This window comes from Nanorana parkeri, unplaced genomic scaffold (assembly GCF_000935625.1).
Source record: "Nanorana parkeri isolate BGI_ZX_2015 unplaced genomic scaffold, ASM93562v1 scaffold2094, whole genome shotgun sequence".
Lineage (NCBI taxonomy): Eukaryota > Metazoa > Chordata > Amphibia > Anura > Dicroglossidae > Nanorana > Nanorana parkeri.
Genome location: NW_017308362.1, coordinates 79,952 through 96,918, shown reverse-complemented (window position 1 = coordinate 96,918; position 16,967 = coordinate 79,952). Strand labels below are relative to the sequence as shown.

Genomic DNA, 16,967 nt, shown 5'->3' with positions numbered 1-16,967 from the left:
CAGTAATCTCAGTTATTGTAATGGGGGAGTCAATCAGCTGTACATGTTCCTCGGAGAGGGTGGGAAGGTTTAAAGTGGCGAAAAATGTGTCTAATTTAGATTTATCTAGGTTGCCTGTGGCACGGTAAAGATTTTGTAAGTGGGATTGAAAAGCTTTTAATATTTTGATGGGATAGGAAGTAATAGGGGTCCCCCCCAGACGTAGTTGGATAGGGTTTTTTTCTGGGATTAGCATCCCGAAGTCTATGGGCAAGCATTGTGTCAGGGTTGTCTCCTTTGATATAAAACCTACGTTTGGTCCAGGCCAATTTATCGTTTGAGAGATGTGTTAGGCAAAGATTAAGTTCTGTTCTTATATGGAACAAACGAGATCTGTGTTCAGGAGTGGGTCTCTGTTGAAAATTTTGGGATGCCACTAGTAGTTCGGATTCCAATTGGTCAATGCGAGATGTCCGTTTCTTTTTGGCTTGGGATGCAAGCTGGATCAGCCGACCTCTAATAGTGGGTTTATGAGCCTCCCACACTGTTATCGGTGAAGAGACCTCGTCAGTGTTTAACTGGAAGTATTCAGTCAGGGAGGCCTGGGTCGAAGCTAGAATATCAGGGTTGGTAAGTTAGGATTCTCGCAGAGACCAAAAGAAGCTGTGTGGTCGGGGGATAGTTAAAGCGATAATAATACTAACTGAATCGTGATCTGACCAGGGGATTGGAGTGATTTCTGCTGAGGATACCTGTGTAAGGGCGTCTGGGCGTAATAGAATGTGGTCAATGCGTGAAAAGACATTGTGGGGGTTAGAGTAAAACGTATATTGTTCTTTAAGGGGGTGAATTTCTCTCCAGGAGTCAACTAGGTGGTATTGGGTCAGCAAGGTCCTGAAGTGCTTGGCCGCAGATATGTCTGTAGAGGGGGCTGCCGGGTGGTTGGGATCATGTCGATCAACATGAGGGTGTAGCAATAGGTTGGAGTCCCCACACATGAACAAAGTCCCCTTAGCATGGAGTTCTAGAACCTGGAGTAGGTGAGTGATAAATCCAAGTTGACTTGTATTCGGGGCATAATAAGATACCATCGTAACCGTGTATTCATGGATCGAGCCTACCAGTATTAGGTACCTTCCCTCTGGATCCTTGATCTCTTTCTGACATATGAAGGGAGTGGAGCGACCAAACGCTATTAGGACTCCTCTGTGTTTTGTTGTTGCGGAAGCTGAAAAAAACAGAGGATAATTAGAATGCAAGTAGGACAGGTTGAACGACTGACTGAAGTGGGTCTCTTGGAGACAGATCACATCAGCTCTAATTTTTGCAAAGTGTCTAAAGGCTTTGACCCGTTTGTTGGGATGGTTAAGTCCCTGAACGTTGAGAGACACTATCTTAAGTGACATGTTTTTTATAGTATAGGGGCCGGAGGTAGCGAAAGGGAGAAGCGAAGACGGGGAAGGACGAGCGGGAAGACGAAGACACAAACAGATGGGAAAGCAGGGGGGGGGGGGAGGGGGGAGGGGATATGGGGAATCTCAGTAGATTGCAGTAGTAGTATAGGGGTTTAGACTCTGAACCTGTGAGTAGTAACTCGTTCACCCCACCGAAACCAGGCCAATTACCTGGGTCGAGGTAGTGAAGTGTGGAGCGCATGGGGAACACCAGAACGGGAGGCTGACCTCCTAATCATGAATTGAACAATCGGAATAAACCGGAAAATATCGTCATAATGTGATCTTCGTGCATGTCCCTAAGGGTTGTAGTAGGTACATATGAGTGACATGGCTGACACTAGAAACAGTAAGGCTAAACTACTCGTGGTAAGTGTGTACCCTTTAACCTGTTACATAAGGCAATAAAAAACTAAAAAAGAAAATAAACCGTAATGAGAACCCGAACAGTTCTAAAATCTTCAGAGTAAGTGCTGGTCTTGTCAGAATCATGAACCGCCAACCGTGGCAACTGTCACTTTGTTAAAACTCAGCTGAGCAGCAGTTCTCAGGGTGAACCGTATTTCCCCTAAACGAGGTGGGGAAAGAAGGAAAAACAAAGACAAAAACCCGGGTGCAGCATCATACGAATGATCCTGTGGCGGAGGGGAAATTGCGTGACATCCGTGGTGCTTTCGGAGAGGCCGAAGGAGCCAAGTTAGGGCACGGCGGGCGGTCTCTGCCAGGGGATAGTCGAGGCATCTTAGGCTCATCATCCTCGTCAGGGGCCACATCCGTGCGACCCAACAGATGCAAAGAGTCAAGGCATTCCTTCATCTCGTCCACGGTGAGAAAGGTGTAAGATTTGCCATCGTAGAAGAATTGTAGCTTAAAGGGAAAGCCCCAGCAGTATTGAATCTTCTTGGCCTGCAGGACTTGCAGCAGTGGTTTAAATTCCCGCCGACGTGCAATAGTGGCTGGTGAAAGATCTGTATAGACTTGGTATGAGTAACCTTGGAAATGCAGGGTGCCAGCTTCCCTAGCCGCTCGGAGCAGGTGTTCTTTTGGTGCGGTAGAAGTGGAGACGCACGATAATGTCCCTCGGTGGACAGTCAGGTGTGCGTCTCGTTAGGGCCCTGTGAATCCTGTTAAATTCCATCCTGTCTATAGGAATATCGGGCGCTAGTTCCTGAAATAGTGCAGTTATAGTGAATTGGAGATCTATCACCGCCTCTGGGACCCCTCTGATGCGCAGGTTAGATCTGCGATCCTGGTTCTCAGTGTCTTCCAATTGTGTGAGAAGGGTTAGATTCAGTGACCGAAGTTTTTCCAAATCTTCCTCATGACCCTCAATGATGGTAGTGATGTTGTTGCAGCGGGATTCCAATGTGGAAGTTCGTTTGCCCACATCCCTGATTTCCCTAATGAGCTGTGAGGTGATCTGCTTAGAGACCTTATCCAAGGCCTTGTGGAGGGTTACCTCGAATTGGGCCATCAGGGACAGCGTCATCTCAGGGTCAGACTGAGCCATCTGCAAGCTGTCACCTTGTGGGTCTTGGGGTTCCATCGAGGAGTTAGAGTCCTCTTGATGAGAGACTGGCGGCGCTGCAGCCAGTTTGTGGGTCGCGCGGCCTAAGGCCTCGTGGAGGGTCGGTTGATTCATCTTACCACCCCGACTTCTCGTCTGCGACATCTCGGTAGTTACCGATCGGCGGTGGGAGCCCGAGTCTAGGGATCTGTACCGGGGGTGAAAACGAGTCCGGTGATCTGCCGTAAAGATCAGTTTTTCTCCCGTTCTGGCGCGGAGCTGATTAGCGTGCGGCCATCTTGGTCAAGCTCGCGCATGCGCTCTCGAAGCTGGTGGTTTTAAAGGAGAACTATGGGGTTAAGTCTTTTCCCCATAGTTCTCCTTAGGGTAACGGAAGGACACAAACTAGCGTCCTCCCGTCACCCTAGGCTCAGTATACCGCGAGCTGCAGCTCGCGGTATACTGAGACGCCGCAGCTGAAGCGGATCCCGACAATTGTGCCGGGAACCGCCCAGCTGCGTGACTGACAGCTGGCTCTGCCTATCTAGAGGCAGAGCCAGCTGTACCCGCCCCCTCCCAGTCCGTTCCACCAGTCAGTGCTGGCAAATCGGAGGGGGGAATCCAGAGGTGATCCAGAGGTGAGCGAACGCCGGTATGTGTTCGCTCACCTCCCGATCTACTGAGCCGACTTGTGGCAGTCTCATTGTCACAGGTTGGCTAGAACTGTGAGGTGAGTGAAAAGCACTCACCTCATAGCTCTCCTTTTAATTAAGCTGATTTGCAATATGATGTATTTGTAGTCGGGGCGGACTGACCATACGGGCAGGCGTCCCCTTGGCGGCATCCCACCCCCTGTGCCCCTTCCAGCCCGCATGGAAGGAGACGCGGCTGTGATAAAGCGGCGACGGCAGTGTCGCCCGCCTACCAGGCCCACCAGACACTGCCGTTGCTGCGTTAACACAGCCGTGTCTCCTAGTTTGACAGCTGAGAAGAGTCAAGAGGTAGGGGTGTGTCATGCTGGATGGGGGGTGGACCTACCGCCGGCTGCACGAGAGCCTGAGGCTGGGGGGGCCCCACTGAGGTCCCAGGCCCAGGCCCCCCACTGGAAGATTTTTTTTCGTATTTTTTTTCTTTAAAGGAGAACTATGGGGTTTCAAAAAACGCTGCCCCCAAATCAGTGAGGCCTCACCTGCCATTAAGGGAAAAATAAATCAAATAAATTATCCTTACCCGAATCCACTGACGAGCTCAGCCTCTTCTCTCCGGCGCTGACAGAAGTGATAACACTACTATTTAAACAGGCGCTCGTTGTATCTAGCTTCTGACAGGATAAGCAAAAGGCGCAACGGGTTCTTCGCTACGCTAATAGTAACCTGTCAGAAGCTGGATACAGCGTGCACACTATATCCAGCGACTGACAGGTTACGCAAAATGTCTTAAACAGGAAGGGGTGGGGCAAATTTAGATTGGGGGGTGCCCGAGTTTAGTCTTGCCTAGGGCAGCACAAAACAACATACACCACCGATGCCATGCAGGTTGAGCCTGTTACCAAATAGATAAAACACTTTTTGGGTGCCCCCACCTTTTAGAGAAACCTCTGAGTATTTTTCACCATAGTGCTTCTATCAATTGATAGCAATCTTAGTATGGTATAGTGTTACAAAAAATGTGGATGGTTGGAGGAAATAATGCCGATCATTATAGTGTTAAACAGTAAGTGCATTTTAACTGTATATGGATCTGTTGGCTGGAGTTCTGCTTTAATAATTTACCTAGAAACTGTGAAGAGAGCAGCATTCAAACATGGTCCAAAAATTGTAAGACAAAACATCTTTTATTGGTACTAATGCTGTTAAACATTAAAAGACTTGTTAATGTACATTCTACGTCTTGTATGAAGTTAAATATTATTGTAAGAGAGGTTACAGAGTTACTTGAGATCACACACCTGCTCTTGTCTTGCCCTTCTGCTTTGCTGTGGCTGGGACTGGTTCCTTCTTGCAGGTAAGAGGCCGGGTGTCTGCAAGAATGGTCTCCTCGAAATCTTCATCTGAAATGTCACCTAATTGAAGATGCAATTAACACAATTGTCACAGATAGGTTGATCACAAGCATCTGTCATATAACACAAACTGTATGCACAGAGGTCAGGAGTCAACAAACCTTGGGAAAAATACACCAAACTACAGAATTTATTTTGTCAGTCTGGTACTACACAAAATTTCAAGGTGCAGTCAGCCTAACCTGCCAACATGTCTGAAATAACTCGGTTGGGCAACTAAAGGCAGCCATACACCTTACAGCCATTGCACGACTTTCGTTGTGCGATGGTTATAAGGTGATTACAATTTCATATGACCTGCCCATCATGGAAAGGCAGATCGTACTTGCAATCATCGCAAGTCCTCCCCGCTGAGGGGAGGGCTTGCAGATGATTGCAATGGTCAGCGGGCAATGTGCGCTTGCACACCTCGGGCCGTGCTGCTTTTCGTCTTGCGAGCGTGCTCGTTATACGAAAATCGTGTGACCGTAACCCCTTCATGACTGAGTGTAAGGGTTGTGGTGTGGGCCCGAGTTGACGAGGAGGACCTCCCTTGCAACCCCGTCTGTGACCACTGGGGTTGATAAACAGTGTGCGCAGGCAGGGGGTGCGTGGGTGCTGGGTGCTGACTCCGGGTTGCTCTGATGAGTAGAGACCTGATGGAGCAGTTGGCCGTTAAGTTACCCAACTGGGGAGTTAGGAGGCAGACTGGATCCAGCACAGGTGGCACGAGCAGTACCGGAGAAAATCCAATGGATCGTCAGGAACAAGCCGGGTTAGCAACAGGTGGGCAAAGGCAGTACAGAGGATAATCCAAAAGAGTCGTCAGAACGCAAGCCGGGTCGATAACAGGCGGGCACAGGCAGTACAAAGGGGTAATCAAAAGAATCGTCAGAACTAAGCCAGATCACAGGGTTTCCAGGAAACAGGAGCAAGACACAGACATCCACACAGGCTGAAGGTCACTCAGCACTGAATGAGTGATCAGATGCGCCTTATATAGCCCTGGGATGGCCTATTGCGCATGCGCATGTGACGTCACCGGGACATATCCGCGTAGTGACGTCACGCCGCGTGACCCCGCCGGGTCGTCTAATGTCTGCGCCTGCGCGGCCTGGAAGCGCCGGTTTGCCCCTACGCCTGCGAAAGTCCAGAATCGCTTCCACCTCGTATTCCTCCTCTCCGTCGATTAGCACAGGATTCAGAATGTCTGATGAGCGATCTGAAAAAATGTCCGGCTGGACTGGCTTCAATAAAGAGGTGTGAAAGACAGGGTGGATCCTATAGGCTGGCGGGAGGGTCAGGTGGTAGGATGCTGGGTTAATTTGGCGTTCCACCGGAAAAGGCCCGATATACCGAGGTCCCAATTTTCTGGAAGGGCAGGCCAGTTTGAGGTTCCGAGTAGACAGCCACACCAGATCTCCAGGTTGTAATGTTAAATCCCCTCTGCGGGAACGATCATACGCGCCCTTGGCCGCAACCTGGGCCTTGGAAATGGCCCATTGGAGCAGGATGATATTGGAGTGGAGGAAGTCCACTGTCTTTTGGGCAGCCGGGACTGCCGAATCCAGTCTCCGGGTGGGTAAACAGGCTGGGTGGAAGCCGTAGTTGGAAAAGAAAGGTGACTGGCCCGTGGTGGAATGTCTGGCATTATTGTATGCAAACTCTGCTAATGGAAGCAGGGATACCAAGTTGTCTTGGGAGAAGGTGGAAAAGCAACGGATGTATTGCTCCAAAGTTTGGTTGGTCCGTTCTGTCTGACCATTGGTCTGAGGATGGTAAGCTGATGAGAAACTCAGATGGATGCCCAGAGCTGTACAAAGAGCCTTCCAGAACTTAGAGGTGAATTGCACCCCTCTGTCAGAGACCACGTCGGTGGGGACCCCATGAAGACGCACAACCTCCCGGATGAATGTGCGGGCTAGGATCTCGACCGTGGGAACCTTCTGTAATGGAATGAAGTGGGCCATCTTGGATAGGCCGTCAATCACCACGAAAATGGCCGTGCAATTCTTGGAAGGCGGAAGATCCACAATAAAATCCATGGAGATGGCAGTCCAAAGACGGGACGGAATCTGGAGTGGCCGTAGTAGGCCCCAGGCTTGGGAAGACCGTCCCTTGTTGCGGGCACAGTGAGGGCAGGCCGCCACGTATTGTAGGCAGTCCTTTGCCAGGGAAGGCCACCAAAATGTCCGTCGTATCAGATCTGTGGTTTTGCGGGCTCCGAAATGACCAGCCAGTGGTGCGTCATGGCAGTGCCCCAGGACCGCTGTGCGGGCACTAGAGGGCACGAAGATCCTATCCTCATGGAAATAAACTTGCTGGGACATTCCTGATTCGTCCGAGGGCAGTGAAATCCTGGATGCCTGCTGAATGTGGGAAACCAGGTCAGGCTGCAACAACAGGAACTGGGTTACTGGCAGGATGGTGTCTGGTCTCTTCGGAGTTTCTGGTGCCGTGTAGATACGGGACAACGCATCTGCTTTCCCGTTGCGTGACCCAGGGCGGAACGTGATATGGAGTTGGAAACGAGAGAAGAACAGCGCCCACCGCGTCTGCCGCTGTCTCAGACGTTTTTTGCTGACCGGAGGTATTCCAGGTTCTTGTGGTCTGTATATATCAGAACCGGGTGGGCGGCTCCTTCCAGTAGGTACCGCCACTCTTCTAGTGCCAATTTGATAGCTAGAAGTTCCCGGTCTCCAACGTCATAATTCCTCTCGGCCACACTTAGTTTTCTGGAAAAATATGCCACGGGGTGCAGGAGGCTTTTCACGCCCTGACGTTGGGACAGGACAGCCCCAACTGCAGCTTCCGAGGCGTCCACTTCCAGGACATACGGCAGCTCGGGGTCTGGGTGCCTCAGGATCGGGGCGGACGTGAATTGTAGCTTGAGCTGAGTAAAGGCTGCCTGGGCCTCTTGAGACCACTGAAAATGACTCAGTTTCCTGGTTAACTGTGTGATAGGCAGGACGATTTTGGAAAAATCCAGAATGAATCTCCGATAAAAGTTTGCGAAACCCACGAAGCGCTGCACACCCTTCCTGTCCATGGGTGGAGGCCAATCCAAGATGGCCGATATCTTCTGAGGGTCCATGGAGATGCCACTGGGGGAGATAACCAGCCCTAAAAACTGGATTGATGGACGCTCAAATTCGCACTTCTCAGCTATAACATATAGCCCCTGCTGTCGGAGACGGGTGAGAACCTGTTTCACGTGGTTGCGATGAAGATCCAGGGAGGCCGAGAAGATGAGGATGTCATCAAGGTAGACAATGACAAAAAGGTCTAGGATATCATGGAAGACATCGTTCACCAGGTGTTGGAAGGTGGCCGGGGCGTTGCAGAGCCCGAAGGGCATGACAAGGTATTCATAGTGCCCGAACCGAGTACGGAATGCCGTTTTCCATTCGTCCCCCTCCCGGATCCGCACGAGATTGTAGGCACCCCGCAAATCAAGTTTGGTAAATATCGCTGCGGAGCGCAATCGCTGGAACAACTCCGGAATTAAGGGAAGAGAATAGCGGTTCTTAATGGTGATATTGTTCAGTTCCCGGTAGTCGACACAAGGACGGTGGGTGCGATCTTTTTTCTCCACTAAGAAGATTCCCGCCCCGGCCGGGGATGTAGATGGGCGAATGAAACCCTTCTTCAGGTTATCCTCGATATATATCCTGAGGGTCCAGTTCTGGTTCGGATAGAGGAAAAATGCGCCCGAAGGGGATGGCCAGGTAGTAGATCGATGGGGCAATCATAGACCCGGTGCGGAGGAAGCGTATCTGCCCTTTGTTTGTCGAATACATCGAGGAAGTCATGGTGGACTCGGGGAACCCTCCGACGTAGCTCTGGGTCCGGGGCTGGTTGGCAGAGTGCCAGGCCCTGGGGCTCCTCTGAGTGTAGGCAGTTCTGTTTGCAATAAGCCGAATTAAAGGAGACAGTCCCTGTGGCCCAATCAATGTGTGGGTTATGAGCCTGGAACCACGGCATTCCTCGGATGATCGGTGACAGAGGGGATGAGATGACGTCCAAGCAGAGTAGTTCACGGTGTCCGGAAGAGATGGTAGCAGAGATGGGGATAGTTTCCTGGGTAACAGGTCCAGAACTGGGAGGACTGCCGTCTGCCAGATGGACGAGTAATTCCTTGAGCTTGAGTTGCAGGGGGATTTGGTGCTGGATGGCGAATCTGTGATCCAGGAAACAGCTGCATGCTCCGGAATCAAGGATGGCCTGGGAATGGAGAACCCTCCCGGGCAGCTGTAACGACACAGGAACAACAAGGTGAGAGGAGATCCGCATCAACCCAGAATCAGGTGAGAGGTTGGTGAGTGGCCACTTACGGTTCTTGTTGGGGCAGGTTCGTGCGTAGTGTCCCGGTCTACCGCAATACAGGCATAAATCCAGCTGGCGACGTCGCTCCTTCTCTTCTGGGGTGAGTGGGCCTCGCAACAGACCTATCTGCATGGGTTCTGCAGGTTCCGGGATTCCCCCCGATGGTGATGGTCAATGGCCAGGCCCAAAAGCTGGCAGGGTTGCGGGAACTCGAGGCAGCATCCAGGTGGGACGGGGCTGGCTAGCCCTCTCCGTCCTTTGTTCCCTGAGGCGACGATCAATCCGTATGGCCAGTAGGATCAGTTCATCCAGGACATCGGGCACTCCCACTCGTGCCAACTCGTCTTTCAGGGGATCTGATAATCCTAGGCGGAACTGGTGGCGGAGTGCCGCCTGATTCCATTCTGTGTCGGAACCCCACCTCTTGAATTCCGCCACATAGTCTTCTACAGGTCGACGACCTTGGTGAAGTGAGATTAGAACCGTCTCAGCGGACGAGACCCGGTGCGGGTCATCATATAGCAGGGCCATGGCGTCCATGAATCCCTTGGATGACTCCAGGAGAGGGTCTGATAGTTCCAGGAGACGGTGGGCCCAAGCCTGTGGTTCGTTTAATAGGAGTGAAATAATGAACCCCACCTTGGTTTGTTCCGTGACAAAGGTGCGGGGTTGGAGCAAAAAGTAGAGCTGACAAGCGTTCCGGAATGCACGGAACTTGGTACGTTCACCAGTAAACTTCTCCGGTGCTGGCACATGGGGTTCTGGTGGTGGACCCATTGCGGCTGGTCGCTGAAAAACGCTCAGGCAGTGAAATCCCATAATTTCCTATGGGCATGGTTCTCACCTAGGCGTATTTCAGCGCTGAAAAGCGCCCTACGCCCGAACTAGTACAGGAGCTTCTTTTGGGGAGTATTTCCGTGCGCATCCATTGGTATTCCCAAGTGTGGCTCAGGGTTAACCAAGCGGTAACCCCGAGCCACACTCGGGAATACAGCGTAGTTCTATTGCACCCGCCCTCTGATGCTGCCAATCAGCAGAGGGGGACCTGAAGTTCTCCATCAGGTCCCCTTCTAGTGATTGACAGCAGCAGAGGGCGGGTGCAATATGTATGTATTCAAGCAAAACAATATATGTAAAACACACCTCTAGCTATGCATTCCATTTTCACGGTCCGCAGCTGCAGTGATCGGGAAATGTCTCAGTGCCTGTGATTGGCACTGCGTGCTATCAGCTTCCTGGCGGGCTCGGCACGTGGAGCTGCAAACATGCTTGAGCCCATCCCTATCAGTGACAGTACTGCGGAGTATGTACCTCATACGTTATATAACCACACACTTTAAATCCAATTCATCTAGTTCCAGCTGCAGAGCCCGGTCCTGTCTTTGCCTATAGCAGTGGTTCTCAACCTGTGGGTCGCTGTGCAAGGTGAGAGTCCTCCTCAGCTCTCTCCTAGCGCAGCATTGTCAGTTCTCCAGCCATGCCTCCAGATGTCGCTTCAGCAGCCGCGTCATCCCTAAATTTTACCTTTGGGGGTCACCACAACTTGGCAAATGTTACCAAGGGGTCCCGACCCTAGAAAGGTTGAGAACCACTGGCCTAAGGTTTCTGATCGTACCCAGAATGATCACAAGTCTGATACATTGTTTCAGCATAGAAATATATTGCTACATATTTCTGTGCTGAAGAATGTAACAAACAGCCTATACATATCAGGAAGTCCTGATCTCTACAGAGATGTCAAAACTGAAATAGCAGAGCGGTGTGCACACCGTTTTGCTAGTTTATCTGTCAAATATCGGATCGCTGATAGTGACTCTGTATTTGTAACGGCTTAATTCTTTCATTAATGGATGCCTCAATACTAAGGCATCCATTAATGAATGGTAACCGCTGATTCTCAGCAGTTACAGGCATCCCTGAGTTCCAAATAGCTGCTCACGTACAGTGTACTAGACATGTGAGATTCGTTTCGTTCCAAATTCTAATTCAGACTAATTTTCGGAAATTCGTACCATCGGATGCATCCGATTTTCAGAATCACAGAAATAACGAATTTGTACGAATCTGAATTTCCGATAATGGAAATTTTGGATGCATCCGAATTTCTGTCCTGAATGAAGTTTTTTTGTGTTAAGCATCTACTTTAAAAAAAAAAAAAAATCAGAATTTTCATTAGCGGTAGCATATATGAATGAGTGATAGTTACAAGTGAATTTTCGTAGCAGCGAAGTGACCTTAGACAAATTTTACAGTCGGCAGAAGAGACGCCCCCCCCCCAATTTATACCAGACACTTTAGGCCCGGTAGGAATTTTAATGAGGATCCCAATGCCCCAAAAATGTGGGGTCCCCCCTAAAATTCCAAACCAGCCCCCTAATCGGGTCACTAGTCTGGCAGGGCAGGAAAGGCGGGTGACTTCACTGCGCCATACCGGGCCACATGCCCTCGACATGGGGAGGGTGCTTTGTCAGAGGGGAACCCCCGGGAAAGCACCTTGTCCCCATACTGATGAGGAAAAGGGCCTCTTCCCCACAACCCTGGCCCCGTGGTTGTGGGGCTCTGCAGGCAGGGGGCTTATTTGCATCTGTGTAGCCCCTTTCATAAAGGAGGCACCCAGATGCCGTTCTTAAATTAAAAGAAAATAAACAAACACTTTTGAAAACTTCCTTTAATTGAACAAAAAACAAAGACAGTTTTTGACAAGTCTCTTTTCTTTCTCTCTCTCTTTTTTCCTCTTTTTGTCATTTTTTTTTCTTTTGTCTAATGTCACTTTGCTGCAGCGAAAATTTGTTCATACATAGTACTGCATAGCAGTGGCGTAACCAGAGTTATGGGCGCCCGGGGCAGACATTTTTTTTTCGCCCCCCCCCCCATATTCCCCGCCCCCCCCGGTTGTTACGCCACTGCTGCATAGTACAAAATTAATCACGAATAACGAAATAATTAAGATTCTGAAACAAAACAAAACAATTTTTTTGCAGGTGCACATGTCTATAGTGTATGCCTCCAGTCATGAAGGGGTTAATGTTGATAAATGTTATGCACTTGGGAAATAATAATCTGCATGTGTCATATAGTCAAGGGAGAGTACAACAGGGGGAGTCAATAATGAGATGGACCTGGGTGTTCTGGTACACTATATACTCAATAACAGCATGCAATGTCAAGCCGCAGTTTCTAAAGCAAGCAAAATACTTTCTTGTATTAAAAGAGGTCTAGACTCCAGAGATAGAGATATCATCCTGCCCCTGTACAAAGCATTAGTAAGACCTCAAATGGAATATGCAGTTCAGTTTTGGGCACCAGGTCACAAAAAGGATGTTGTGGAACTGGAGAAAGTGCATCGAAGGGCGACTAAACTCATAAGAGGGATGGAAGAGCTCAGCTATGAGGGAAGATTAACTGACCTGGATTTGTTCTCTCTGGAGAAGAGGCGATTAAGGGGGGACATGCTCACCATGTATAAATACATAAATGGTCCATATAGTGAATTTAGTGCAAAGTTATTTACTTCGAGATGATTGCAAAGGACAAGGGGGCACATTTTGCATCTGGAGTAAGGTGACCAGATTTTTAAAGTGAAATCCGGGGACATTTTTTTTTATTGGCAAATGGTAAAAAAACTATTTTATTAGCATATTTTCCTCAAATTATATATGCAGTGTATTTGGTAGATATGCACTGATACTAGTATTGGTATTGGTGCTGATACTGAGTATTTGGGCGAGTACTCGTACTTGCCCAAATGCTCCGATACCTTCCTCGATACCGGAACTTCCAGTCAGAGGAAGATTTGCTCTGACTTGCAGTGCCATAGGGGAACATGGAGCCAGCTTCCCGTGCGATCAGGAAGCTGGGCAGTGAGTAATGACCCGCCTCCCGGCTTCCTGATTGTCCAGGAAGCCGGCTCCATGCTGATTGTCCAAGAAGCTGGCTTCCCGGCCAATCAGCATCAAGCCAGTTGAACATCCAGCTCCTTACTGATTGGCAGGGAAGCCGGCTTCCCGACCAATCAGCATTGAGCCGGCTGAACAGCTGGCTCGATACTTATTGGCTGGGAAGCCAGCTTTGCAGCCACTCAGCATCAAGCTGGCTTCCTGGACAATCAGGAAGCTGGGAGGCGGGAAATTACTCACCGTCCGGCTTCCTGATTGGCCGGGTAGCCGGTTCAATGCTGATTTGGCTGGGAAGTCGGTTTCTCGGGCCAAGCACAATCAAGCCGGCCAGACAACATGGAGCCAGCTTCTCGGGCAATCAGATTGCCCAGGAAGCCGGCTCTATGCCAGCGGAAGCACCAGTATCGGTGCATCCTTAGTATCTGGCACAGGTCCCCTTTAAGGCAGACTTTGGGAAGGCTGTTTTATGCTCGCTCTCATTGAGTTGCTTGTTAAAATCAAACAGATTTAGAGCATGTTGAGCGGCCCATGAAAAGCTGTTCTCGTCTCTTTGCCTTGGAGTAATTTTTTTTTCTTTATACTCACCTGATCCCTAGATCCACCGACTAGCACAGCCTCCCGTCTCCCACACTGTCAGAAGCTGCATACAGCGTGTGGCGGTTACTATTTAAACCCGTGCGCACTGTATACAGCTTCTGACAGGCTGCGCTATTAGTATAGTGGGAGCTAGGCAAAATGCGCAGTCGGCTTCCCCGCTACGCTAATAGTGTATCTTCTCAGAAGCTGCATACAGCACCCACTGTATATTTAAACTGGCACGCGCTGTATGCAGCTTCTGACAGTGTGGGAGATGAGAGGCTGCGCTTGTCGGTGGATCCAGGGATCACGTGAGTACCTTTTTGTTTATAAATGTTATGTTTCCGTGGACATTTCCAGGGACATAATTTGTCCATGGGCAGTCGTCTCAATCCGGGGACTGTCCCCGGAAATCAGGGACGAATGGTCACCCTAATCTGAAGGTTTAACCTTTGCGTATGGAAAGGCTTCTTCATTGTAAGAGCTGTGGAATAGTTCAGGAACTAGTTCTAGCCAGATCAGTTAAAGGAGAACTATGGGGTCAGTGTTTTTCCCCATAGTTCTCCTTAGGGTAACGGGAGGACACACACTAGCATCCTCCCGTTACCCTAAGCTCAGTATACCGCGAGCTACAGCTCGCGGTATACTGAGACTACACAGCCAGAGCGGATCCCGACATGGACGTCGAGATCCGCCTAGCTGCGTGACAGCTGACTCTGCCTATCTAGAGGCAGAGCCAACTGTACCCGCCCCCTCCCCTCCCCCGTCCGTTCCGCCAGTCAGCGCTAGCAGATCGGAGCGGGAAAAGGGGAAACCAGCCCCTCCCCCTGTCACGGCAGAGAGCCGTGATAGGATCGAGAGGTGAGCGAACCCGGTATGTGTTCGCTCACCTCCCGATCTACTGAGCCGACCTGTGACAGTCTCATTGTCACAGGTCGGCTAGAACTATGAGGTGAGTGGAAATCACTCATCTCATAGTTCTCCTTTAATTATTTAAAAAAAATGCTGGATGCATTCCCAAATGCACACGATATAACTGGATATTACCAATTATAAGTAAAAACACCCGATGAGGATGATGATCCAGAGAATATTGACAGCTTAGTCCTGCAGAATGTAAGGCCACAACTACCGGGCCCTTTCCTCACAGGCTGCAAGAGAAGGTTCCACCTACTGGATAGCCCTGGGCTATATGCTCCCTACAGCTGATCTATCCCCATTACTGACTTACCATGCCTCCTTCACTGTGTGTCTGTGGGGGCAGCCATCTTGTTAAAGACAGTGCTTTGATTCCTCATATCAGAGCTGCCCCCTGATGACTGGTGATCTAATGACTGGTGGGAGAATATTAAAAAAGCAGCAGGAGAGGTTCAGAGTGGAGCATAAGTGGCATGGGTGTCAGGCCAGGCACCCGGGACACATACATTACCTCTCTTGCCTGTTGCCCCAGGTCCCAATGCCACTGCCACCCATGTTTCTCTGTTGTCTGTGGCTGTGTGACATTATGCTTCTGGGCAGCCAGACATGAGGAGGGGCTTTAAAAAGGGCATAGGCCACAGACTCCTTCTAGGCACCAAGCCCACGCTTTTCTGCCAGCAGGAGCATTTGAAGGAACAGCCAGCTATGTCCCCACCAAAGGGACAGCCAGCCACATGACCACCAGAGAGACAGCCAGCTATGTCACCAGAGGGGTAGTTGATTGTGTGTGTATGCATGTATGTATATGTAAACAGTGTGCATGTTTATGTATATGTATACTATGTGTGTGCACAGGTGGTACTGCTGGGCTATGCATAAGGAGGTATGCATATACTTCGGTCCCCTGCACTATGTACATTGCATACTACTAACACCTGCACTCTGTGCAATGCATACTCCTGACCCCTGCACTCTGGATTGAAGGCTCAAGTGTAAAGTCACTTCCACAGTTCACCACCTTATTATTCTCACCTGGGTGCCCAAGGATGCCTCTAAATCCCCTGAAGTACCCCCAGGGGAAAAAAAATTATCTACAAACCTGGGTTCAGAAATCACAGATCCACAGAATGAATGAACAAAAGCAGGAAGTTCCTTGCACTGCTGATGGTTAAATACAGCTTCCTCTCCAGCTAGGAGCCGCACAGAAGTGACATCTCCAAATCTAACTCTATGATCATCTTACATGATCTGTCACTGAAGACTTAGGGGTCTATTCACAAAGCTGCCGTATGCAGCCGAGTGAATAACCGACCCGAAGTGAAGTGAGCCGAACACCAACTAAAATCAGCCGTACATCGGCTTGATGTGGCTGGCTTCCGGTCGGCCAAACATGCTCAGAAGTGCAGAAGGAGTTCGACTCAGCTGATCCAACATCTGGATCGGCTGAGCCGAACCTCCGGCAGGCTACTCGCTGCTGTTCAGCCTATTCTCATAGATGCCGAACAGCAGTGAGTGAATAGGGGAATGCTGCTGAGCGGCATTCGGGTCGGCTATTCTGCCCGGTACCTCTGTGGTACTGAGCAGAATAGAAAAACAGTTAATAAAATAGAAAACGATTGGGCGGAGCTAGCAGTGACAGCTAGCTCGGCCCAACTGTTTTCTATTGGCCGCGCGGTTATGCTGCCGTCAGGATAAAAAAAAAAGAAAACACCATAGGAATGCATAGCTAGATTCCTGTTGGCTATTTCCCTTTGCAATAGCCAATAGCAAACTAGCTTTTGCACCCGCCCTCTGCTGCTGTCAATCACCAGAAGGGGACCTGATGGAGAACTGCAGGTCCCCCTCTGCTGATTGACAGCAGCAGTGGGCGGGTGCAATATCTAGTTTGCTATTGGCTATTGCAAAGTGAAATAGCCAATAGGAATCTAGCTATGTATTCCTATACTGGCTTTTTGTTTTTTCTGACTGAGAGCGGCCCTATGTCAGAAAAAAAAACAGATTGCAAGGAAAGGTTTACTCTGCTCGATCGAGCAGAGTAAACCTTTCTGGGAGAAAGTGTTTCTCTCCTGGGCGGCCGGGAGCCGTATTAGACTTCCAGAGCATCCGGAAGAGTAAAGACAGATCAGCGACCCTAGTTACCAGGTAACCAGGGACACTGATCTCTCTGCAAGTGGCCGGGGCCGGCCGTGAGATGACGGCTGGCTCTGCCCAGCTGTCAGAAGCAGGCTGTCGGACGGCCAATGGCCGGCCAGCTTCGGTTTTCACCTCGG

The 16,967-nt window shown here is 50.0% G+C and overlaps 1 protein-coding gene across 1 annotated transcript in view; it reads right to left on the bottom strand.

The window, feature by feature from the left end:
• The window catches only part of LOC108800661 (tubby protein-like), an 81,650-nt gene that overhangs the window by 24,600 nt on the left and 40,083 nt on the right, over nucleotides 1-16,967 (bottom strand). Inside the window, exon 10 of the mRNA XM_018572654.1 lies at nucleotides 4,889-5,002. Within this exon, the coding sequence (XP_018428156.1) occupies nucleotides 4,889-5,002 (114 nt within the window). The remainder of the gene's footprint in view (nucleotides 1-4,888; nucleotides 5,003-16,967) is intronic.